Source organism: Gloeophyllum trabeum, assembly GCF_000344685.1.
Source record: "Gloeophyllum trabeum ATCC 11539 unplaced genomic scaffold GLOTRscaffold_00010, whole genome shotgun sequence".
Lineage (NCBI taxonomy): Eukaryota > Fungi > Basidiomycota > Agaricomycetes > Gloeophyllales > Gloeophyllaceae > Gloeophyllum > Gloeophyllum trabeum.
Window position 1 is genome coordinate 1,252,898 of NW_006920419.1, and position 23,157 is coordinate 1,276,054.

The window sequence follows — 23,157 nt, forward strand, 5'->3', positions numbered from 1 at the left end:
TAAATCTACTTTAACTTTGATAAAAATACAGCGACAGTAGCTGCCGCACTATTGTGGTAAATAACTGTTCACTGCTTTCTTTGTTGAAGTGGGAGGATTCCCGTACCTACTCATGCTCACCGGAAGTACATGCAGTCAACAATTCAGATATACAATATTCTGTTATTGACAGCTACAATGTCCATGTCCCCGTCGACGCGCGGCGAGCAGAGGAGATGCTCGAAGGGCGGCTGAGGTGCGACGAGAAAGCCACCTCGAAATCCAAATCGGGCAGTCGACGAACGTCAATAAACCGACGCGCGTAGTCGCTTAGCCGCCTTACATAATTCCGGTAAAACCTCGGACGACGAGTTGGGCCAGCCGTCTCATAGCGTCCTCATCCTCACCGTTCGGCTTAATCAGGAAATACAACTATAAATAAACTACATTATATAAGCCATATTAGATAACATCTTCACACACGCCCTAGCAGAGAGGATCGAGGACGCGAGACGGATGGTTCTAGGAGCCTGGGAACCACCCAAACGTTGGGGTGCACCAAGCATATACTGACATAGACTGTCAGCGGATTTGAGCCTGGGGTCGAAAATGTGTCTGCGGAAGATTGGGTTGGGGCGAGCGCAGCCCCGCTGCATTCACTATAAAGCGGCTAGGCCGTCAAAGAAACGGACAACTCGTCCGTTGACTTCGCCCCCAGTGCACCTACACAAAATCCTGAGCATGTCATCCGATCAGAAGCCCTACATTATCCATACTAATGAAACCCCCCTAAATCCAACATCGCACAAACTCAACCCGAAGGTCTATCGGGAGCAGCTGCGCCTCGGGGACCTCACCGGACTCACGAAGACAGGCGTACACCTCTGCCGCCTGCCTCCGCACAACGAGAGCACCGTCATGCACTGGCACAACAACGATGACGAATGGATCTACGTTATAAGCGCAGGAGAGGGGGCGGTGATGCGTATGAAAGAGGGGGTCAAACAAGTCGAGGACGTCCCGGTGAAGGAGGGCGATTTTTTCGGGTTCCCGGCTGGGTCGCAGAATGCGCACGCGCTGAGGTCCGGGGAGCAGGAGATACTGTATCTGGTGGGTGGCAGCAGAGAGGCGCTGGATGTGTGCACCTATCCGGAAGCGAAGGCGAGAGCAATTGTGGATAGGACCCTAGGTGGAAAGTCGTGGGGCGTGCGCGAGGACGCAGTTGTACAGGCGTAGCCGGGGTTCGATCGGGCTGCCTCAGGGTAACAACTGCAGCAGAAAATCTTACCTACGCGCACTATACAAGAACGAGCGGATGATGTCCGGTTAAGTTCCAGATCAACAGAGCTCCCAGGGCGCGTATGCGGAGAGCGCAGGCCATGTCGAGTTCCCGACTCAGCACAAGGCCCACTCGAGTCGTCCAAGACACATTGTCCGCAGAAACATCGATCGTATAAGCGCCGCGTTCCCTGCGGGCATACGAATGCCGACTCCTGAGAAGACGCTATCAGCCGGAATCAATAATGTCGACAGGAAGTCAGCTGATATCACCGTGGGGTTGAGCATGTGCGTGCAGCGGGAGGCGGCGTAGCCTCGCCACAGTGCCGCAAACTCGCTATAAAGCGCATTTTCACAAACAACTCCACACATACCTCTAAATCCAGCATCTGCACTGAAGTCGCACCATGTCATCCGAGCAAAAGCCTTACGTGATCCATACCAAAGAAACCCCTCTCAAACCGACATCGCACAGGCTCAATCCCAAAGTTCACCGAGAGCAGCTGCGCCTGGGTGACCTGACTGGCCTCACGAAGACCGGTGTCCACCTATGCCGCGTACCTCCACATAACGATAGCACCGTGCTGCACTGGCACAGCAACGAGGATGAATGGGTTTACATCGTGAGCGCAGGAGCGGGGGCGGTGATGCGAATAAAGGAGGGAGACAAAGAGGTCGAGCATGTGCCAATAAAAGAGGGTGATTTCTTCGGGTTTCCGGCTGGGTCGCGAAATGCGCATGCGCTGAAGTCCGGGGAGGGCGAAATAGTGTATCTGGTGGGGGGCAGCAGGGAGACGTTGGACGTGTGCACCTACCCAGAAGTGAACGTGAGAGGGGTGTTGGATAGGACACCAGGCGGGAAGTCTTGGGACGTGGGCGAGGAGGCAGTCGTACAAACATAGGAGATACAAATGCAGCAGATAATTGCAGTTATTTTCTTTCTTGCTGCTCCATATCCATCGTGGACGTTTCATATCAGCAAATTGCACTGAAATGGGCAGAAACACATGGATCCTAGACCGCCAGTCCTAGTCAGGAGGAGCAACGGATGCGGCGCCAGGACCCCTTACGAAACGACCGCCCGCGATTTGCCGATTCGGGCAGTGTATCTTTTCCCGCTACCACTTGGAAGTGTTGCTCTCTGATAGAATGCTACAAGCAGTTAAACAAGCAAGCTTCTGGTTCCCCACCTCTCTGCGCCCTACTGATTGTAGCGGGACCGAGCGGACATGACCAAGCCGAAAGCTACTAATATGCTGAGTAATTATGACAGTCGAGCCGCGAGGACGCGTTCACTAAGGCGGTAAGGGACAGTAGCCATATATATGAATCCGAATGGCCTGGGGGGATAAGAACTAGCTGCTGCATTCCCTCATGAGCTTGCCTACGCGCAAAATCGGTAAGGACTCCGTCACCGCTATTGGATACGAAGCAATGGGCATCTCTGCCTTCTATGGCAAGACTTTACCTGACGAGGAACGGTTCAAGGTGGGGTAGCAATCATGAGTCTATCTTGTCGTGCTAATATATATATCAATATGCGATGTAGTTCCTTGACACATTGTATGAAAGCGGCTGCACTAACTGGGACACGGCCAATGTATATCTCGACTCGGAGGAGTTGATTGGCAGACGGTATGCATAAGTGATAACCTTGTATTCATCGCCTCTGACCAGTCATAGGCTCCAGCGCACCGGGAAGCGCAAGGATATATTTCTTGCCACGAAATTCGGCTTCACCCACTGAGCAGATCGCCCGATCAGCGGCGATCCAGACTACGTTAAGCAATGCATAGGGAATTCATTGAAGAGACTATCAGCCGACTATGTTGACGTATATTACCTTCATCGGCGAGTCCATCAGTCCTCTCTTTGTATTACACCGTCTAAGTTTTCCACATAGCGCTGACCCGAAGGTGCCCATAGAACTTAGCGTCGGAGCCCATGGACGAGCTCGTCAAAGAAGGAAAGAACAATATATAGGATTATCCGAGATATCCTCGGCCACCGGGCGCACGCAGTGCACCCCATCGCTGCCGTCCAGGTGGAATACTCACCGTTCACCCTGGACATTGAGGACGAGCAGATCGGGCTGCTGAAGACGGCCCGGGAACTGGGAGCTACGATCGTCGCATACAGCCTGCTCGGAAGAGGACTGCTGACTTGAAGATACGTGAGTCTAAGTCGTGTATCTCCGCCCAGTGGACGGGCTTTTTATTGACTATATACAGATTCCCGGGACAGACATCGCCCGATGACTTCGAGGAGGGTGATTTCCGCAGAGTGGTTCCTCGGTACTCGAAGGAGAACTTCCCGAATATCCTCAAGCTGGCCGACGGTCTCAAGGCTATCGGTGAGCGGCATGGGGCGACAGCCGGGCAGATCGCTCTCGCCTGGCTCTTGTGCCAAGGGGAGGATGTCATCCCAATCCCTGGGACGACGAAGGTGAAGGTTGGTATCTCTGTACCGCACCATGCAGTGTTAATACGCTCATTTCTGTGGCACAGAACCTGCAAGAGAACCTAGGTGCGGCATCAATTGAACTCACGCAAGACGAAATCGTGGAGATTCGAGCCCTGGCTGAGAAGTCAGACGCGGTGCAAGGAGCGAGGTATCCACCGGGGATGGACGATTATCTGTGCCTTGATACTCCCCCTCTTCAGAGGTAAACATTGGTCGTACGGGAACATAAGCAATGTACACGGATTGAGAAAGGAAACCCTTAGGATGTTTGACTCCCCAGAACAACCCCGGGACAGGTAGCGCCATGACGCACAATATGTTGTATCGCACTTTTACCTGTTGTCTGATTTACGAGCCCCTCGCTTGTTTGCCAGGCTCCCTGCTTCTTCCTAAGTGCCGCCTCTCCCTCTCATGGTTTGCTCAAGGTCACGATGTCGCGAACCTTTGGACGGATGCGGCGATTCGGACAACGTATAATCTAGCAACCAGGCTGCTGGATAAAAAGATTTCGAAAAGAAAAACGTTAACCTGGGCTTGATGCCAGGTTGCTGGATAGAGCTATCCGTTTCTTGCGTACAATGAAATTATAATGAATCTATTTACTGCAAGTGTAGCCCAATTGTGGCGGCAGTGACGTAGTTTAACCTCCTTCCATTTATGGAATGAGAGCCCAGGGAACACCGCGTTCGATGGCTGCACTGCCAGTGCGCGTCGTCTACGATGTCCACAACGTCCGCAACGCCCCCTCCCACGACGAGCTCGAGCGATATACCAGCACCGAAACCTGAACGTCCTTCCGCAGGCAGTCGACTTCCCTCCTTGAACCAGCTGGCCGCCCGCATCGGCGCAAAGGACAGCTCAAATGCCTCTACGGCGACATCGAGGCCTCGGCTGGCGGCCTCTCTACTGCGTACTGGTTCTACAAGCTCACTAGCTACCAGTGCAACGTCAGCATCGACGGTCGACTCGACAGCAGTTAATGCACCGACGACACGCTCGACGTCGCCGGCGGCTCTCTCGACGTCACCGCCTGAGTCCAAGTCCACCACCCCCATTCCGTCCGACAATCAGGGCGAGCCGCTGACCGCGGAGAAGCTGAAGGAACTGAATCAGGAGACGGAGAAGAAGGTGAAAGTAGGCTACAAGAACATCCCCAGTCTAGATGCGATTACAGCGAGGCTGGCGAAAGCGCGGACGCTCAGTATTGATGGGAGTGCGAAACCGCCCGAGGCGGAGACGATTGAAGATCCGCAAACACCTGGTCTGAGGATAAAGGCACCCGAGCACCCCTTGGAGAACAAGTGGTAAGTGAATCGGCATCTGCAAACGAACCCCAGTTGTAACGCTGGCAATAGGACGCTATACCACGACCAGAAAAATGCTGTTCCATTCACGCCTGCGACGGCCCACGTGGAAGGGTCGTTCGCGCACAGCGCGGCACCTGAGTCGGGCGAGTACGAGGCGGGGCTCACGGTTGTCGGCGAATTCGACACGGTGGAGTCGTTCTGCCGGTACTTTAACTGGCTGAAGCCGCCGTCGAAGTTAGAGCGCAATTCAAACTACCATCTCTTCAAGTCAGGGATCAAGCCGATGTGGGAAGACGAGGCGAACGCAAACGGGGGCAAGTGGGTGCTGACGATGAAGAATAACCCAGCGCTGCTGGATCGGTGCTGGAGTTGGCTTGCGATGGCGCTAGTAGGAGAGGAACTTGACGAGGGCGATGAGATCTGTGGTGCCGTGGTCAGTTTGAGGAGCAAAGTGGACCGGATCCAGCTGTGGACGAGGAGCAAGGACGACCTGGAGAAGCTGAACGGGATAGCGAAGAAGATGGTGAAGATCCTGGACGTTTCTGAGGCGGATGGTATTGGATTAGAGTTCCAGGTATGTCTGAGTACTTCCGCAGAATCCTTCTGTCTAACCGTCCATGTAGTACAATACGGACGACCGACCTCCACCCAACAAGTTCCTTTCCATCCAGTCTATGCCGCAATCCTCCTTCCGCTCGTCATTCCAGGGCGGCGGCGGAGGAAAGTATGGCAGCCCTGTTACTGGTCCCGGAGAGGCCGCCAGCCCGATCAGCGGTGCACCTGCGCCGGGCGGTGCCTTCGCTGGGTTCGGTGTAGGTGGGTTTGGCGGCGGTGCCGGGTGGAGAGGCAAGAAGCCTTAGGGAACGGGTGAAAGAACTCAGCAGTATCTTGTAAGTGTACAATTGTCAAGAGCTATCAGGGCTTGGAATTCTTGGTGGTACCGTTGTGTACAAACCGTCGAAATGTTTGTGGTGTCCCCTTGCTAGTTTGTGTATTGTTGAATGCGTTGTAGTACTCCGTGCATGGGCGTAAGCATAAGTGGTTGCCTTTGGATCAGCCAGTGGCATCGAGATGTAAGTACGGTCGACCTGGCGATGGTACAACGGGTGACAGGTACAGCAGGGGTCATCACTAGCGTACTCCCAAGGCATTGTATGGTAGATATTTACATGTGCGTATGCTAGTATGCTAGCGCTATCGCACGGCCTGTCCAGGAGTTTTAGATGAACATAACAGTCAGTCATCAGCCTGAGGGCGCATTCAATGCGTCTCTTAAAATGGCCCTCCCGGCGGCGTTACGGTTTAATGCGGGTATTCCTGCCTCCATCCAATAGCTCTCCTCTCCCTGAATGTGCCGGAGCCACAGACGTTGTGGCTCCTCTGGATTTTTGACCAGATCGTGTATTGGGGCTTCCTCTTGGATAATGATTCGTGCTTTGTTATCTCTGACGGCAGTGTGGGATAGAAAGGCCAGTGTGGTTCGATAGGCTCGATATTCTAAGGAATCGCCTAACCCGTGGGACACCAGCGGTCGGACGAGGATGCGCTGCACGTTGGGAGACAAACCATAGCGGTACAATGTTGAATCGGGATCCGAGTCGGATCCCTCGAGTTCCTGTAGTACTTCCCGCCATTCGATAGCAAGGTTGGTCGAGAGGCTGATATGTGTCAAGTGGGGGCTAGAGCTGGTGATGCTCCGAACCACGTTTCTTCCTGAAGCCAGGTCAAATGAGGGGAACTCGTCAGGAGAGGTAATGCTGCATTTGTAGAAGACCCCCTGGATGTGTATACACCTGAGATTTCGGAACTCGAAGCCCGGAACGACGAAGGGGACTGCCGGCGCCTCGCAGTTGCCATGCACCATCAACTCTTCCAACGCAGGAAGCACGATGGGCGAGAGAATGAATTCTCTCTTTTCCTCGATGATCAGCAAGGACAGCACGCGAAGGGATGCGGCGACCAGTACCAAGATGCGGCAAAGGGTGCCGTACTCCAGCACTGGACCACTTCGTCTGGGATAGTCGCGAATGAAGAGGTAAAGTACTCTCCGCTCCCGGGAGCAATGTTTCATCAGCTGCTTTATGAAACGGTCTGTCTGTGACTCTCCTGCCAGCGCTACTGACTGGTACCGCTGACAAGCTGATGCCTCGTTGATGTACTTCGATACCAGGGAAAGCGAACGGCCTGTTCTGCCATCATCCAGGCAAGCGAAGCTGAAGATTCTCCGCCAGACTTCGACTGGTAAGCGGTTCATCGCCGGCAGTTTGTAAAGATGCGGCGCGTCCATGACTCTGGCAATGCGAGTGATGAGGCTTAAGCTTCCGCGTCTACGAGCGGGGACAGCTGGAGTCTGTTGGCCTGTCCAAACCCACTAGTATAAGCCTTAACGAATGCTCGTGAGCGGACTAGAAAGCGAGCTGCGTACTGCTATGCTATTAGATGTGCGAATTCAAAGGGGAAACCTCCGCGTGGTCCGACTCTAGTTCTCACCTTATCTTGCCACAATCATCAACATGTACAAACAGCGCAACGTTGCTGCTCTGCAAGCGTCTCTCCTCATCCTTTATGTCCCAGTCTACAGGCACCTTCGTCGTCTCTTCCTAAGCAAGATGGGCAGGAATAGGCAACAGTTGCAATTTTGGACCAAGGGGATAGGAACAGAGACCTCGAACTGAGTAACATTCTCGTCGCAGAGCCAGGCCAAAGTTCACATCGTCACGGCATAACGTATGTATTACTAACCTCTACTTTTCCAGAGGGGGCGTATCAGAGAAAAGCGTTTCAACCAGATCTGGCGGATACCGTGCTCCTTGCGCGGAGTTGGACTTCTCAGCCAAAGCCCGAATCTCCTCCACTTCCTGTTGTGTAAGTTTAACTGATACAGCACCTAGGTTCTCTTTCAGGTTCTATGATAACAGAATGAGCAAATCCCCGAATATCATGAGGCATAGGGATATTGACCTCAACTTTCGTCGTTCCTGGGATAGGGATGACATCGTCGCCTTGGGCTAGGAGCCAGGCTAGCGCGACTTGCCCGGCTGTCGCACCATGCCGTTCACCAATGGCCTTCAAACCATCGACAAGCTTGAGGATGTTGGGGAAGTTCTCCTTCGAGTATCGAGGTACTCTTCTGCGGAAGTCACCTTCATCGAAGTCGTCGGGAGATTTCTGCAGCGAATGCCCTACGGTCAACTACACTCCCCACTGAATCGGGTAATATACCACTTACGTATCTCCCAGTTAGCAGTCCTCTGCCGAGTGGGCTATAAGCGATGATCTTCACGCCCAGTTCTCGAGCCGTCTTCAATAAACCGATCTTCTCGTCCTCAATATCCAGGGTGAATGGGGAGTATTCCACTTCGATAGCGGCGATAGGGTGCACAGCGTGCGCTCGTCGCAATGTAGCCGATGAGATCTCGGACAAGCCAAGGTATCTCACTTTCCCTTCTTTGACGAGCTCAGCCATAGCTCCGACGGTGATTTCAATGGGCACTTTCGGGTCAGCACTAGCCAGTGATCAGTGCCAAATCACTCAGAGGCTGCAGAGATATGCATACCGGTGAAGATAGTAAAGGTCAACATAATTTGTGCGTAATCTTTTCAAAGACTTCTCTATGCATTCCCTGACATATTCTGGGTCGCCGTTGATCACCCGGCCCGGTTGGCGAGCGACTCCGAACTTGGTGGCGAGGAAGATGTCCTTCCGTCTCCCTGTTTTCTCGAACCTGGAATTCGTCAGTCCACGAAACCCACATCTGTAAGGCACATACCATTTACCAAGCAACTCCTCCGAGTCGTGGTAGACATTGGCTGTGTCCCAATTAGTGCAGCCGCTTTCGAACAACGTGTCAAGAAACTGATGGCATAGCTTCAGCCCGACAGAAACTATGAAGAATTATCTCCTCTCCGTACCTTAAGACGCTCCTCATCAGGCAGAGGCTTGCCGTAGAAGGCAGCTATACCCATTGCGCCATAGCCAATGGCAGTAACCACATCCTGTCCGATTTTACGCGTAGGCAGCAGCGACATGACGGATTCCGCTGTGATACTTCCCTTGAAACCTTGGTCGTCCGGACCATGCCGCCCTCGAGCTTATATACCCGCGTCCTCATCGACCTTAAGCACACGCGTACGCGTTTCGCGGCTCTTACTCAGCACTAGATGCCGACGCCATTGACTGTAGAGAACGTGTTGGAGAGTCACTGTTTCGCATTCTCCATGATAGATAACAAAGAATCGTGTTCTTTTCCTGTTATCAATCAATCTTCACCATTGCAGTGCTGCACAATTTGAAAGTACGGATCTATTAATGCCCGGTCAATACGATCAGACTGGAGTTGATTAAATACGTCTTCACAATGTACGATGTGCAAGTAGGCCGTTCATCGGTCTGCCTCATTGGACCTCTGCTTGCAAATGTTACTGCAGTATCAAAGACTGTGTCGCACCAGAACGGGCTTGACACAGCACTCAAATTGATCGGCCTTCCTAGTGGCAGATGAGCCTCTCAGCCTGGTTGGCAAATACAGAAGCTACTCACGAAATGACACCAGACGAGAAGTCCGGAGCAGCTGGTTTGAATGATTCCGGCTCAGGGCATACTTCAGGGTCATGCAATATGGACCTTAGGGGCTCCTGGTAAGCGCTGGAAAGTCCTCAGGCCCGCAGTGCGACATACCAAACGTTCGCGAATATCACAGAACCCGAAGGTATGAATTACCCCTCGTACTCGTCGTCAGAGACAGACATGTGCGGGAACCCCGGGATAGTACCCCATAGACCTGAAAGAATGATACCAACCCGAATGACCTACCGTACGGTGTTATTACCCGCCATCGTTGAACCTCTTTGATGATAGCAGAAATATATGGCAGGTTCGGTTGATCGTTGAACTCGGGCAATCGGCACTCTCCTAAGACTTCGTCCAACTCCTGTTGAGCCTTGCGCTGAACATGGGGGCCGTTCGCCACGGCCAGGAAGAAAGTTCGAGTAAAAGCCTCTATCTCTAGAGGAAATAAGTCTTACTAAATGATTGGAAGAGAACGATGCTCACGGTATCTGTGCCAGCTGTAGATAATATCCAGGAAAGATCAGCCGGCTCGATACTCAATACTGCAGCCCGCCTGTGTATCCTAGCGCGGCGGTGTTCCTGGCGAGTATCTCTGCTTCCTGTTGATCGGAGGCCTCCGATACTTGCTGCATCAGCGCCGATGCCACTGACGGCGTTGCTTCACCCTTGAGCTGCGAATACGTGTTAGAGGGCCCTGAAACACATTGACCTTCGGGGCACTCACAAATTTGTCCTTAGTTTCATGGTAGGGCACGTCTCGCATATCCAATGTCCATTACTTCCAGATCCGTGCCTTGCGCTTGAAGTCTGCGAAAGGGAGCCAGCTAGGAATATATTTCACCAACCAGCGTGGTCAGCTCATTTCAGCGTTAGGGCAGTCAGCGGTTCTACGTACAAATCAGTACCTGATCGACGAGGAAGGAGCCCGCTTGACGGCGGGCTTGATTGTAGATATGGCCTTCTCCGCGATTTCAAGATATTTATCGTGGTCAGCTGTCACCGAGATGCCGTATGACACCCATTACCAGAGCGCCGAACGTACTATAGTAAGCATATATTCAGTTCACCTTCAGAAGCCAGATCAAAGTGACCTACAAGCGCGGATGCTTGAGCAAGTTGGCGGGGTCCTGAAGAAGGCGGCCAAGGAGGGCATGCGATTCCCGGACTTGAGCGCCCCTATTATGGGCCATCCCGGCGGTCCAGGAGGCAAAGTAAGTCTGCGAGGGTTCCTACGCTGTGAGTACTTCAGCGCAAAAACCACGGCGATAAGCGATAAAATGAGGAGATAGGATATCATCTCATAGGCAAGCGGACGATACTCGCTATATGATGTACGTGGATCTGAATGATGGTGACATCCCGCGTCCCTTGATACAATACTGGAGAAAGAATCTTTTTCCGTCTTGTGATAGTCCATGGGTGGCGACTGGAATAGATGTCTGCGTCACGGTAGTACGATGCCCTTTGTTGTACACAAACAATAACAACGTCACCAGATGCGTTGGAGTGGAGGGGTGTAGCATGTAAATCGTCCAAGCCGAGTAACGAGATACATTGTGGCAAGGTTTCCAGTCATTGATTGGACGCCACCGCCAAACTTTGTCTAGACGCCGCAAAGACTGGTGTAGCCCCGATCGTGGAAGCGGAACCTTGGAAGGCGTTGGAAGATGGGGTTGTGAGGACCCATGTAGTTCAAAAACAGCGTTTGGGATCCTATCATCTTGACAAAATTCGGATCGGCGAAGAATGTGAACTGGAAGTCCAGCGCAAACCCAGTCCTGAGAGTGTTCCACTTGCCCGCGTTGAGCAGAAGGCAGCGCTTGTACTATATTCGGTTCTTGCGGATGATCTCATAGTTGATGGGAGATATGGTGTTTCTGGATAGTTGCAGCTAAGGCGAGGCGGCTGGAATCAACGCAGGCGGCTGAATATGCTTTTCGAGCAACCCAGTCCTTCCCAGCGTCCCGGCTACCATCGTCACCGTCGGGCTGCTGAGAATGAATCGACGTAGCACTGGAAGCTTGGCCAGGTTTATGAGTTTTAGCCCAGTTTTTATGCCGATGAATACCCTAAGCGTAGTTCGGTACCCTATGCGGAGTCGTAAAGGAGGTCCATGAAAGAATTGAGGATTATAAGTTCCTAATGACGGATATGGCGGCGAGCCCTCCAAGACTCGAATTCGAAGTCAACCCAGGTCTGACCAATCACAACGCAACCGCCTCAATCTTCAGCCACCTTGAAGTTGCTTCTCTCCTACGCCATACTTCAATCTCCTTGCAGCGTCGGGCTGTACAAAATGTTCAAGTTTGAATTTGATCTTCAAGACGACCTTGACGACTTGGATGCTTTTTCGGCTAGCGAAGGGAAGACGGTAGACGAGAAGTCGAATGGCAAGGAGCTCCCAGAGTCGGCACAGACATTCGGAGAGATATCTCTAGACGATCTTGTTCGTGAGCTTGTCGAACCTCTACAGCTGGTCGGGTTTAACGACGTCAGTTCGGCAGTCTTCCGTCGTTGATCTCGTATTCTCCTCTTCAAGCCCTGCTGTCGTCCGGTGAACACTTGACGTTCGCTCGGCGGGACCTCTTCGATGCTCGCTTCCAGCTCATCTCAGGCTCCGGCGAAGAAACTAGGTATGGAGAGGAACAGGCTGAGGACCACGCCACGGCATTGCAGTTTCTCGACGCGCCGTCCGATCTTGTACCGGGAGTGTACGAGGGCGGCTTGAAGACATGGGAATGTAGTATCGATTTAGCCGCTTATCTGGATGAGCTGAAGTTGACTTACAATGGGAAGCGGATACTTGAGGTGCATGCGATTTTCCCCATATTGCCTCAGGGGTGCTAAACTGCTTTTGACTAGCTGGGATGTGGGACCGCTATACCATCTCTATATATCCTACGCAGCTTGTTCTCATCTTCTCAACAATCTGAGGCGCCATCAGAAACCAATATTCACCTGCAGGATTATAACCGCTCAGTGCTCGAACTAATCACATTTCCGAATGTCCTCCTGGCATGGTGTACGTTTAGAGAATCTTTCTTGATTGTTACTCCCTGTTCTGATATATCTCTCAACCTTATTTAGACTTATCCCCAGCGTCTTTGTCATATCGAGAGAGCGCAGCAGATCCACTACCGCCTGTGGAACCCGCCCAGCCAAACGAACTCCCCATAACTCCAAGTCTCACGGAAGCATTCCGTACTTCGCTTTTATTATTAAATATCAAAATACGGTTCTTTTACGGGTCTTGGGACAGCTTCGACCTCTCCCGTGCGAACGGTAAATACGATGTTGTCCTGACCTCGGAAACCATATATCGGACGGACAGCCTCGGGAGTCTCGTACAGCTCCTATCCGACGCCTGTGCTGAGGATGACTCTCTCGCGAAAATGACGGAAGCCAAGTTGTCACTTGCACCCTCGCAGAATGGCAGCCCCACATCTCTGTGCCTTGTCGCGGCCAAGGTGCTATACTTCGGCGTCGGCGGAGGGGTCTCAGACTTCATCCATGCGGTGGAGGATCCAGATATCTATTCCTGTAGGGAACGAAAAAGGAGAAGGGGGGACGTAGAGACGGTGTGGGAGAAGACGGGTGGTGTTGGCAGGAAAGTGCTTCGGGTGAAGTGGTCTTAGGTTGCGGCGGTGCGGACGGTTCACTAGTTCTTTTTTTCAGGAGGTTAGTTAGTTCGACGTGTCAGAATGGGAACGAGGCCTGACAGATATCCTCTGAGTACGCTTGTGGTCACGCAGCGCTCGTAAATCCCGCGGACTGCATCTCCAATCCTTGAGTTCCTACGCAACTCATGTATCGCTGATATGGACAATGTCGTGCGCACAATCCAGGCTGGTAAGACACTTCTCTGAAGCCACGCCTGCAGTGGATCGCCGCTTTCTCCTGCTCCTCACTAACTTAACTACGCCTCAAGGGCGGATCTCAGAGGTCGTTGCTGAGTGAATTGGCCCATGTCTGCTAGCTCTTATTGCAGGGTCAGGCTTCTAGTTATAATTACTCGGAAACTATGGGTACCTGATGTACCTGATATCAACACGAGTCGCTCCGAGAATCGGTCCTGAGGGATGTGTGTGCCTCTTTTTCGAACCCTGCCTTTCGTGCGCATCCTTCTCTACCTTGATTATCACGACTGCACTATTCAGGCGAAGGCCGTTCCTAGGCTGTATGGAGCCCTTTATGCCCTTTGCTGTGTCTTGCTCGTAGCGACCAATGGACGACTGGAAACCCTCCGGACATCGCGGGTCATCTCGCGCGCCGCTCTGTCATGCCTTTCTTCTTCGCTTGCAGACACTATGCCGTGGTGCAGAGATCCTCCTCACTCTTTACGGTATAATGGCATTATCATGAACAAGGCAAGGCAGAGGTAAGTATATCAACGGTTCCGAGTCTCACACTGTGCGGCGCATGACATTTGCGGGGCCCCATAGTAATACGCCACTATCGACCTGCCACTACCAAGTAATGGCAGCTCACGCGGTGAAACCTATTTTTCGGTCAACGGATGTTATTTAGAAGCTGATACGTTATCGTCTTCTATGCACGTCTCGCCTTCCAGAAGAATCCAATAACTGCCGTCGGGACGACATTGTCTCTCGCCATTGTAGCACTTTTATTCGTACTCGCTGGGCTAAGTACTGCGACTCCCGCGAATACTTCCTTTGCCTCCTGGACCTCCGGGATGCCCCGTAATAGGGAATCTTTTCGATTTACCTGTAGTGCACTCATGGCTAACATGCGATAACCGGGCTAAGGCTACGGTGAGTTATCACTTACACTGGACCATGGATACGATTTCACCGGAAGGCGGGGACCAGGTGACCTAGCGTCTGTCCGTGCTTTGGTCGCAATATAATTATTCTCGGGTCCTACAAAAGCCGTGGATTTGCTGCAGACTAGGTCTATGATCTACTTAAGTCGGCCCGATGCATCCAGGGTGAACGATCTGTAGGTGCAGTGGCATTTTCGACAATCGATTTCCTAACCACTGCCGTAGAAGGAGAGATGGAGAAAGCATTGGCGGGCCTTCTATCAGTTTCTCAATTCAGAGGTTTACCAGAAGTACCGGGACGTTATCTGCGGAAGTCGCGAGCAATGCTGGACCGCTTGCTCCAAGATCCTTCCAACACTAGTGAGCCATACCGGGTTGAGCTTATGAGTGGAGTTAAATATATTTCAATATAGTATGTCCGGATCTTTAGTAACGGACGTCTCATATGGCGTCTCTGGGACAGCAGATGAGACCGGTACCTCATAATTGTGGAGAGGGCCTTATATGCACTCTTGCCTATCGTTACCCCTGTGACCTGCCGGTTCGTATGTATGACAGCGCCGTGGTAAATCCCCCATAACTGAGACATCCTTTAGTGAAGTACATTCCGAGCTGGTTACCTAGCAGGGTTCCAACGCAGGGCGGGGGTATGGAGGCAGTTGGCACTGGACATGCGTGAATACTTGTGAGTTCCCCCGAGATAATTTATATCCCACAATGAATTGACGTGCAGATTTCAGGCCAGAAACATCGCCATCAATGACGACTGTACCGGAAGCATCTGAGGCCCCGGATCAGCAAGAAGCAGATATGTTGGCGAGAAGCACCGCGTTAATAGGATATGTAGGTAAGTCCCAAAGTACATACCGATCCAGCTTATATTTCACTTATACGGTAGGCTTATGCACGCGGAGACCTCAAGTACTGACGACGAACACGGAAGGTCGATACTACACGACCCTGAAGTGTACCCTGATGCAGAAACCTTTGAACCGGAACGGTTCATCGAGAGGGGCAGGCTAGACCTAACTGGCAAGGATTCTGACGAAGCAGTGTTCGAATTTGGTCTCCGGTAAGCCCTAACCTCCGGCACAGTCGGCATGTCTGTTCTAATACGGGACCTTCTAGAGTTTGCCACGGTAGATGGGATGCCAATGACTTGAATTATCTCCTCGTCTCCCAGGTCCTCGCTTGTTTCGTATTCACAGCCCCTTGTGACGTGCAGGACAGGCCTGAGCATCTTGCTCCAGATTTCTCGTCTGGTGTTATTTCGTAAGTTATTCCTGTACATGTTAACGAGGTTAAGAGACTTCGCTCCTAGCATTGCAGATCCATTTGAATGTCGTCTCAAGCCCCGTTTGGATGCGACACGGCATCTAATCCTACATTCACAGTTGCAGGTTCACAGTTGCAGGTGCATGCCGAATGAGGTAGAATGACGAACAGCTTCCTGGCAGATCTTCAGGGCGTACTTATTATATCAAGGGTCTGAACATACAGTATGCTTCGGGATCGGCTGGAACTATGTTCAAAACTACAACACTATGTACGGCCATCGATTCGTATCCTGATGGCATAGCATTGCACCGATACAGTATTTACAGATCCATCTGCAAACAAGGATCGATGATTCTTTCTTATCTGCTAAGCGGCATGCAGTGCCTCTCCTATGACCACGCATCCTGGCGGCAGTGGTGGGTATTCAGACGTGCACTTTACAACTTAATAATCTTCGGGAAGCTATCTTCAGGGGCTGTCGGAGGATACATCCCCCCGTATTTGCCTGATCAAGATCTTACCACGGCATCGCACGGCGTCTGACTGAAAACATACCTCCACCACATGATGCATTGTCGTTCTTCTCAGTCTCCTGCGTTCTCTGGAGCTGATAAACGGTGGTAAGGAAGAGTGCAGCACGCGTTCCAATGGCAAGGCCTATACCACCCCTCGGCTTTATAAGCGGCAGGGAAATGAAAGAATAAGTCCTCAACGGACGTACAGTAAATCGTCTCTGCTGTATCCGTCATGTCGCCATTGCCTACGCGTAAAATCGGAGAGGATTCTGTCACCGCCATTGGCTATGGAGCGATGGGTATAGCTGCTCACTACGGCAAGCCCTTGCCTGATGAAGATCGCCTCAAGGTACAGAGCACAAGTACCCCTAATATAGTTCCTGTTGAGCTGATATAGTTTCATCAGTTTCTTGACTTACTGTTCGAGAGCGGCTGCACCAATTGGGACACAGCGAACTCCTACAACGACTCGGAGGAACTGATTGGTAAATGGTATGTATCCTCTGGAGATAGGGTTTATTGTCTGACTGGTCAGGCTCGACAAAACTGGAAAACGAAAGGACATCTTCCTCGCTACCAAGTTCGGCTTCGCTCGCCAGCCGGATCGCCTAATCAATGGCGAGCCAGAATATGTCAGGGAGTGCATAGAGAAGTCATTGAAGAGATTACGCACGGACTACGTTGATCTCTACTATCTTCACCGGTATGCACGCCAGTTCCATTGAAGATTGATCTTGGTCTGACCTTCGGACAGTGCTGACCCGAAAGTACCCATTGAGCTGACTGTCGGGGCTATGGCTGAACTCGTCAAAGAAGGGAAAGTGAGGTACCTCGGGTTGTCCGAGATATCCTCGGCTACCTTGCGACGAGCACATGCAGTGCACCCGATCGCCGCTATCGAAGTGGAATACTCCCCATTCACCCTGGATATTGAAGACGAGAAGATCGGCCTCTTGAAGACGGCTCGGGAATTGGGCGTCAAAATCGTCGCTTATAGCCCGTTAGGCAGAGGCCTACTGACTGGGAGATTCGTGAGTGATGTATTGCCCCTACTTAGTGCAGGACTTCATTTGACCATAAGCTGTTCGCCACAGAGATCTCCTGATGACTTCTCTGAAGGTGATTGGCGTAGAAGTGTCCCTAGATACTCGAGGGAGAACTTTCCCAACATCCTCAAGCTCGCAGATGGATTGAAAACCATTGGTGAACGGCATGGTGCGACGGCTGGGCAAGTTGCCCTCGCCTGGCTCTTAGCTCAAGGCGACGACGTCATCCCCATCCCAGGGACGACAAAGGTTGAGGTCAGCGTCATTATTCTTCGTGAAGGCATAGTAATTCGCTCATCCCGGCCGCACAGAACCTGCGAGAGAACTTAGGTGCTACATCGATTAAGCTTACAGAGGAGGAAATTCAGGAGATTCGGATTTTGGCTGAGAAGTCCGATTCCGCGCAAGGAACACGGTATCCTCCGGGAATGGTTGAGACGCTCTACGCCGACACTCCCGCTTTGGCAAATCAGATGTGAGCGTCCACGAATGTATGTTGTGAACGTCTGTAAGGTGCAAGCAACGAGACCCGATTCGGAGCTTATCGTACGCTCTCGGGGGGTGATTAGCACCAAATTGGTACTATCACCTTTCCCTAATTATCGTGTGTCGGGAGACCTAGCGGTAGCGATCAGATAGGTACCTGGAATGCGAAAGCAGGGATCAAAGGCTGGGATGGCTCGGATGAGATTAGACAGTGACCACGAAACCCGTGGAAGCGCCGTCAACCGTCTCCTAGCGTACTATACCTTGCGGATCGAAGCTGGTACCGGATGAGTCCCGGCTGACTGTAAAACGATAGCATCTAGTCGTATTTTTACTCATAGCGGTAGCTCCAAAACCAAGCACTAGGCCTGAATTTATGAGTCTTCGCGGCCAGCTGGACGTTGGCGGCGTGAGCCAAAGGATGTCATACGTACGCACATCCGAGTCGGGAGTTGCAGTCTTCAGGACCGGGAATATTATAGGAACCAGACAATCAGAGCCCGCGGAATTCACTTTCGTACAATCTTTTGCTGCCCCTAAAGACTGCAACTCCCGCAGTCCGTACCGCGTTTTGTAGCAGCAGCGAAAACCTCAACTTTCGCAATCGTTTTGCAACTGACTACCAGCTCTCCCTCGCCAGGCGTATATGAAAGCGTCCCACCGAGTGATGGTGAATGTTCTGAATACGTCGTCGCACACAGCGGTGAGCGCGGACTGAGATAACAGAACTTGATAAAGCTGGCTCGCGGCAGAACAAAGTGTCAAGTTGCCACAATCATCTATAAATAGATGCAGCTCGTGAGTCCTGCTCAATACTGCAGAAATACGGACGTGACCTCGTCTGAAAACAACTCGTTTCCACTGCCGCTCACTGGCAATCCGGTTCAGTGAGATACTCGTATATCTGCCACTAAGCGCTAACTCAGCCCCCGTTTTTAGTATGCATTCTTCATCAACCGGCCAGTGGATGATACGGGTCCTGCGAGATGTTCTGATTCAGCATGAGAGGCAGTTTAAACTTTGCTAGTTGAGGCAAGACTTGCTTCATGGGGGCAACCCATGGACGACGGTAAACATTCCCGCTGTCTGCGCATAATATCTCTAGCAGAGATGTTCTGATTCAGCATGAGAAGTAGGTTCGGTTCTACCGTGTTGAGGCAAGACTTGCTTCATGGTGGTACCCAATGAACGACTGTAAACTTTTTCGGCTACGTTTCACTCCACTGCCGGTCAATCAACTACTCCCGCCCTAGTTGCATTGCTAACGTTTGAGACTACTAGATCAGCCACAAGTACGTGGACCCTCGATCCGACTCCGACGTCTCCGATCTGGAGCTGACGATGTGCACGGCCACAAGATGTCCCTGAACTCAAACTGACATGCAGGCCTCCGGCAGATAATGTGGCGAAACCTAGTGTTGCTCCAAGGATGGTGTCATAAAAGACGGTAGTTTCCATGGTACTGGGACCTTGTCCTGGTCTGCGCCTCACATAGCCCGGATAATCGATTACTTTCTGAGAAGATGATGTCCTGGCTCATCATCATATCGTTATTCTTTGTGCTCGTAGGGCTCAGGTACTCAAGGCTTAGCGGCAGGAATCCGCGACGGCTCCCTTTGCCTCCTGGGCCTCCGGGCTGGCCAATCATCGGGAAATTGTTCGATCTTCCTCATGTACACCCCGAACTCACTTACGATAAATGGGTCAAGCTATATGGTACGCTACTTGTGCTAGCTGGTGGGCACATGCTGACCACTGTTGCGCGAGGTTCAGGTGACCTGGTATCCGTACGCATCATGGGTCAACACATGATCATCCTCGGCTCGCTGAAAAGAGCTCAAGATTTACTGGAAACTAGGTCTACGATATACTCGAGTCGTCCGGCTGCTCCCATGGTGAATGACCTGTAAGCCGTCTAGTACTCCGATGATCAGTGTCTTGACTACTGCGGCAGAATTGGCTGGAACTGGAATACATCCCTTATGCCGTACGGAGATAAATGGAGAAAGCATAGACGGTCGTTCCACCAGTTCTTCAATTCAGCGGTGTGCCCGAAATATCGGGACGTTCAAGTACGGGAGTCGCATGAGATGCTAGGCCGCCTTCTTCAAGACCCTTCCAAATTCTTGGAGCACACGCACTAGTGAGTTATTTCAACAGTTTCTGAGAGTAGTTGACTGTAACCGCCGTCTATATTAAAGTGCGTTCGGTGCCCTAGTCATGGGTGTCTCATATGGCATCTCTCAGAGGGACGACATAGATAAGTATCTGAAAATCGTGGTGAAGGGCAGTGAACCAATGGTGGAAGCGGTCACACCCGGTGCTTTCCTCGTCGATCTATTACCCATTTGTACTCGCCCTTACTTCTTGGTCTGACCCTCATTACTAAGCAATCATTTCTCTCCAGTGAAGTATATTCCTACCTGGTTCCCATTCGCAAGCTTTAAACGTAAGGCAGTGATATGGAAGCAGTGGGGATTGGACATGCGAGATATACCGTATGAGGAGACTAAGGAGAGATTTGTGAGTTCCATCCAGGCAGAACATCTTCCAGATCAATCTGACGCACAGCTTCAGGTTAAGGGTGAAGCATTGCCGTCGGTGGCTTCGACGCTGATTCACAAAGTCTTGCAAGACCCCGATCAGAAGCAAGCAGATGTCCTCGCCAGAAGCACTGCCGCATTAGGATATGTTGGTACGCTATGATATTGTGTATATGGGTCCGCTGATATTTATCTCCAAGTATATCATAGCTGGAACAGATACTGTTGGTCTTAAACTTCTTCAATGTTTTATATGACCTAATCTGCTTCAGATCACGGCATTCACCCGGAACTTCTTCCTAGCAATGGCGAATAATCCTTATGTTCAGCGCAAGGCGCAAGAAGAACTGGATGCAGTCGTGGGATATGGTCGACTGCCTGAGTTCAAGGACCAAATTAACCTGCCATATGTGTGTGCGATCATCAAGGAAGTTCACAGGTGGCGGCCTGTAATACCATACGGTAATCCAACCACATTTTGCCCTTCTCGCATGGTTGATGCATATTATTCTAGGCTTTCCTCACATGTCTGTCTCTGATGACGAGTATGAAGGGTATTTCATACCGTCGGGCTCTGTGATAGTCCCCAACGTTTGGTATGTCGTTCTGTTCCGCGAAGAACCTGTGAATGCTGACGATCCAACCGGAAGGTCGATTTTACACAACCCTGAAGTTTATTATGAACCCGAAAGGTTTGAACCAGACCGATTCATTAAGGATGGCAAGTTGGACTTGACTGGCAAGGATCCTGAAGATGTGGCATTCGGATTTGGTCGCCGGTAAGTCGCACCATGCATCCTTCGGCACACCTGCTCTTACCTTGTCCATTAGAGTCTGCCAGGGTAGATGGTTTGCTAATGACTGGCTGTTTCTCATCGTATCCCATATCCTTGCCTGTTTCGTCATCGAGGCGCCTCGCGATGCGGAGGGCAAACCCGTGCGCCTTGCCCCAGAATACTCATCCGGTCTCGTCTCGTAAGCAACCCCAGTGCATATTAATCAGTCTGAGAGGTTGAGTGACCTACCTCCGCTAGGATGGCTGATAGCTTTGAATGCAACGTTAGGCCCCGTTCGGAAGCGATGCAGGAATTGATTTTGCATTTGCAAGAAGAGGATTAATAAGATACATCGCCTGGCATGGCTTAGAATCTCGAATATTGTCTGTTCATTCATGTTGTCTATGCTACAATCCCTCCACACAATATATGATCGTGGCTGCACCGCCTTTATTTAATGCAGGGAGAAACAAAGGTTTGATAAGGCAAAGGCAAATGCCGGGTTCTTTCTGACGGACCCGCTAAGTCCGGCTCTCATCGACCAGCATATCACTGTCATAGAGTCGTCGCTCTTAACGTCAAATCGCCAAGCCTCGATTCTCATGTGCGTTCGGATCACTGTGGTCCATTGGGATCAGATATCAAAGACAGCGCTAACTTTGGTTCTTTTTCCCAAGTTGTGTCTCCCGTGCCCTGTCTGGTATCGGGCTGAATCTCCTGCCTGGCTAAACACTTCACATCACGCTGCAGAAACACTTACAGTTGCAGATAGATCGTTCATACTACCCACGAGCGAGATGGTCGTTCAGCTGCCAGTCGAGATTCTCGATAAGATCTTCCGCTTCGTGATGGATGCGAGGCCTGATAGGCCTCAGAGTGAGTTACAAACTATAAGAGCAGCACGCCACGATCTGGCCAGTCTCGTCCTAACCTGTTGTGGATTTTGCCAGCCAGCGTTGGACGTCCTATGGCGGTCAATGGAAAGCCCCCTCCCTTTACTGTGGCTGTTGGGATCAGCACTCGCCTTGAGAACAAACGAATATGGATACCCAGTCGTGCCAGAAGACTACGTGCGATATCCTTGTTTCGTTCCCATTCTACTCCCTGAACTCTTTTCTTCAGATATTGTGCCAACCGGTGATATGCACTGACACACAACAATCACCAAGGACCAAAGGAAATAAACCTAGACCCCGTGATATGGGTGAAGGCGGTCCGAGACAACTGAAGGGTATTTAATAGTTCGAGGGGGAAAGGAGGAGTAAGACGCCGTAGGGTAGTCCGTAGGAAGACCTAGAAAAATAAAACAAAACCTTGACGCCTGAAACAAACACTAAGGGACGCTCCGGAGTATTTATCTCCGGAAAATCGCAGACAAAGTCGCAAACCACGAAACCGAGTGTAGGTTCGGGCCCACGGGAGTAGAAATTGCTAGAGAAACTTGGTTAATTTTATTTCACTATGCGAGACTCACCGGAGCTAGTTGGATCGATGGCGGAGATAATTCACTCGACGAGTCAGGCCTATTGGCAAAGCTAGGATCGGCTATAATTCGCTAAGTTCGACGCTTTCGAACTTCTCGGGTCGCTGAGATCGTAATGCTAATTCTCTGAGATGGTGAAGTCGAAACTTATTTTTCTGTATGCTACTTTGTACAATTTATACTACAGGAATGGCTTTGCGACCGTTCGGAGATAAATAACAAATAAACGCCGCTACCCACAGGATTGCTCAGCACTTTCCTCCGCTATACCATATACCATACGACTCTCTTGCGCTCCCACTTGCTCTTTCCAGCCCCTATAGGTCGCCTCGACGCTTCACCACCTGACCCAAGCGGTCCCATCACTCCGTGCGACACGCCGGTCACGTGTTAATTACCTCCGGCCGTTTGCTGACTGATGCTGACCTTATGGTGACTCGTATGCGTCCGCACCTTCGGTATCTTGACGGAAACGAGGGGGAGTGAGTGCTGGAGGGTGGGCATGAGGAAGACGCCCCTCGATAGAAGTGTCCGCGGGTCCCGGATCTAACGCAGCTAGAAGTCGCATTGGTTAAGTAACTCCGGAGCTTCGGTGCGCGAGATAAATCGCTGATGGGTCCGAGTACGCCTCGAGGGTGTTGGGAAGTCCG

At 51.5% G+C, this 23,157-nt stretch overlaps 10 protein-coding genes across 10 annotated transcripts; 7 read left to right on the top strand and 3 right to left on the bottom strand.

Annotated features, from left to right (window-relative positions):
* Window positions 1–689: 689 nt before the first annotated feature.
* On the top strand, window positions 690–1,427 carry GLOTRDRAFT_139878 (uncharacterized protein). The gene has a single exon (XM_007869858.1). The coding sequence runs from the start codon at window positions 721–723 to the stop codon at window positions 1,213–1,215; it is 495 nt and encodes a 164-aa protein (XP_007868049.1). The 5' UTR covers window positions 690–720; the 3' UTR covers window positions 1,216–1,427.
* On the top strand, window positions 1,409–2,262 carry GLOTRDRAFT_111776 (uncharacterized protein). The gene has a single exon (XM_007869859.1). The coding sequence runs from the start codon at window positions 1,665–1,667 to the stop codon at window positions 2,157–2,159; it is 495 nt and encodes a 164-aa protein (XP_007868050.1). The 5' UTR covers window positions 1,409–1,664; the 3' UTR covers window positions 2,160–2,262.
* Window positions 2,263–2,480: 218 nt separating this feature from the next.
* GLOTRDRAFT_122268 (Aldo/keto reductase) lies at window positions 2,481–4,142 on the top strand. Its single transcript, XM_007869860.1, has 5 exons — window positions 2,481–2,517; window positions 2,572–2,745; window positions 2,807–2,892; window positions 3,489–3,708; window positions 3,765–4,142. The coding sequence occupies exons 2-5, from the start codon at window positions 2,632–2,634 to the stop codon at window positions 3,924–3,926; spliced, it is 582 nt and encodes a 193-aa protein (XP_007868051.1). The 5' UTR covers window positions 2,481–2,517; window positions 2,572–2,631; the 3' UTR covers window positions 3,927–4,142.
* Window positions 4,143–4,433: 291 nt separating this feature from the next.
* On the top strand, window positions 4,434–6,534 carry GLOTRDRAFT_78858 (translation initiation factor eIF4e). The gene is made up of 3 exons (XM_007869861.1): window positions 4,434–5,024; window positions 5,076–5,601; window positions 5,651–6,534. Exons 1-3 carry the CDS (start codon window positions 4,441–4,443, stop codon window positions 5,885–5,887), a joined length of 1,347 nt encoding a protein of 448 aa, XP_007868052.1. The 5' UTR covers window positions 4,434–4,440; the 3' UTR covers window positions 5,888–6,534.
* On the bottom strand, window positions 6,271–7,314 carry GLOTRDRAFT_139882 (uncharacterized protein; the record flags this gene model as incomplete). Its single annotated transcript, XM_007869862.1, has 1 exon — window positions 6,271–7,314. One exon carries the CDS (start codon window positions 7,312–7,314, stop codon window positions 6,271–6,273), a length of 1,044 nt encoding a protein of 347 aa, XP_007868053.1.
* Window positions 7,315–7,771: 457 nt separating this feature from the next.
* Window positions 7,772–9,056, bottom strand: GLOTRDRAFT_78861 (Aldo/keto reductase; the record flags this gene model as incomplete). The annotated part of the gene is made up of 6 exons (XM_007869863.1): window positions 7,772–7,933; window positions 7,989–8,195; window positions 8,257–8,533; window positions 8,585–8,752; window positions 8,798–8,912; window positions 8,948–9,056. 6 exons carry the CDS (start codon window positions 9,054–9,056, stop codon window positions 7,772–7,774), a joined length of 1,038 nt encoding a protein of 345 aa, XP_007868054.1.
* A 401-nt stretch (window positions 9,057–9,457) lies between these two features.
* GLOTRDRAFT_94923 (uncharacterized protein) lies at window positions 9,458–10,360 on the bottom strand (the record flags this gene model as incomplete). Its single annotated transcript, XM_007869864.1, has 7 exons — window positions 9,458–9,539; window positions 9,568–9,672; window positions 9,748–9,808; window positions 9,841–10,032; window positions 10,081–10,094; window positions 10,141–10,268; window positions 10,322–10,360. 7 exons carry the CDS (start codon window positions 10,358–10,360, stop codon window positions 9,458–9,460), a joined length of 621 nt encoding a protein of 206 aa, XP_007868055.1.
* A 1,533-nt stretch (window positions 10,361–11,893) lies between these two features.
* GLOTRDRAFT_44989 (uncharacterized protein) lies at window positions 11,894–13,232 on the top strand (the record flags this gene model as incomplete). Its single annotated transcript, XM_007869528.1, has 4 exons — window positions 11,894–12,043; window positions 12,094–12,405; window positions 12,460–12,619; window positions 12,685–13,232. The coding sequence occupies 4 exons, from the start codon at window positions 11,894–11,896 to the stop codon at window positions 13,230–13,232; spliced, it is 1,170 nt and encodes a 389-aa protein (XP_007867719.1).
* A 3,109-nt stretch (window positions 13,233–16,341) lies between these two features.
* On the top strand, window positions 16,342–17,698 carry GLOTRDRAFT_139885 (Aldo/keto reductase; the record flags this gene model as incomplete). The annotated part of the gene is made up of 6 exons (XM_007869865.1): window positions 16,342–16,522; window positions 16,580–16,665; window positions 16,709–16,876; window positions 16,928–17,204; window positions 17,268–17,474; window positions 17,531–17,698. Exons 1-6 carry the CDS (start codon window positions 16,406–16,408, stop codon window positions 17,696–17,698), a joined length of 1,023 nt encoding a protein of 340 aa, XP_007868056.1. The 5' UTR covers window positions 16,342–16,405.
* A 1,752-nt stretch (window positions 17,699–19,450) lies between these two features.
* On the top strand, window positions 19,451–21,367 carry GLOTRDRAFT_44705 (cytochrome P450; the record flags this gene model as incomplete). Its single annotated transcript, XM_007869508.1, has 11 exons — window positions 19,451–19,611; window positions 19,660–19,848; window positions 19,997–20,055; window positions 20,113–20,228; window positions 20,283–20,396; window positions 20,449–20,472; window positions 20,521–20,710; window positions 20,763–20,844; window positions 20,899–21,027; window positions 21,080–21,223; window positions 21,283–21,367. 11 exons carry the CDS (start codon window positions 19,451–19,453, stop codon window positions 21,365–21,367), a joined length of 1,293 nt encoding a protein of 430 aa, XP_007867699.1.
* Window positions 21,368–23,157: the final 1,790 nt, after the last annotated feature.

Bases quoted from the DNA above. Each gene is read 5' to 3' on its own strand.
- GLOTRDRAFT_139878 (XM_007869858.1), top strand. From the start codon at position 721: ATGTCATCCGATCAGAAGCCCTACATTATCCATACTAATGAAACCCCC.
- GLOTRDRAFT_111776 (XM_007869859.1), top strand. From the start codon at position 1,665: ATGTCATCCGAGCAAAAGCCTTACGTGATCCATACCAAAGAAACCCCT.
- GLOTRDRAFT_122268 (XM_007869860.1), top strand. From the start codon at position 2,632: ATGAGCTTGCCTACGCGCAAAATCGGTAAGGACTCCGTCACCGCTATT. The intron at 2,893-3,488 runs GTATGCATAAGT...GACTATATACAG, and splicing joins GAGGAGTTGATTGGCAGACG to ATTCCCGGGACAGACATCGC. The intron at 3,709-3,764 runs GTTGGTATCTCT...TCTGTGGCACAG, and splicing joins CTGGGACGACGAAGGTGAAG to AACCTGCAAGAGAACCTAGG.
- GLOTRDRAFT_78858 (XM_007869861.1), top strand. From the start codon at position 4,441: ATGTCCACAACGTCCGCAACGCCCCCTCCCACGACGAGCTCGAGCGAT. The intron at 5,025-5,075 runs GTAAGTGAATCG...CGCTGGCAATAG, and splicing joins CACCCCTTGGAGAACAAGTG to GACGCTATACCACGACCAGA. The intron at 5,602-5,650 runs GTATGTCTGAGT...CCGTCCATGTAG, and splicing joins GTATTGGATTAGAGTTCCAG to TACAATACGGACGACCGACC.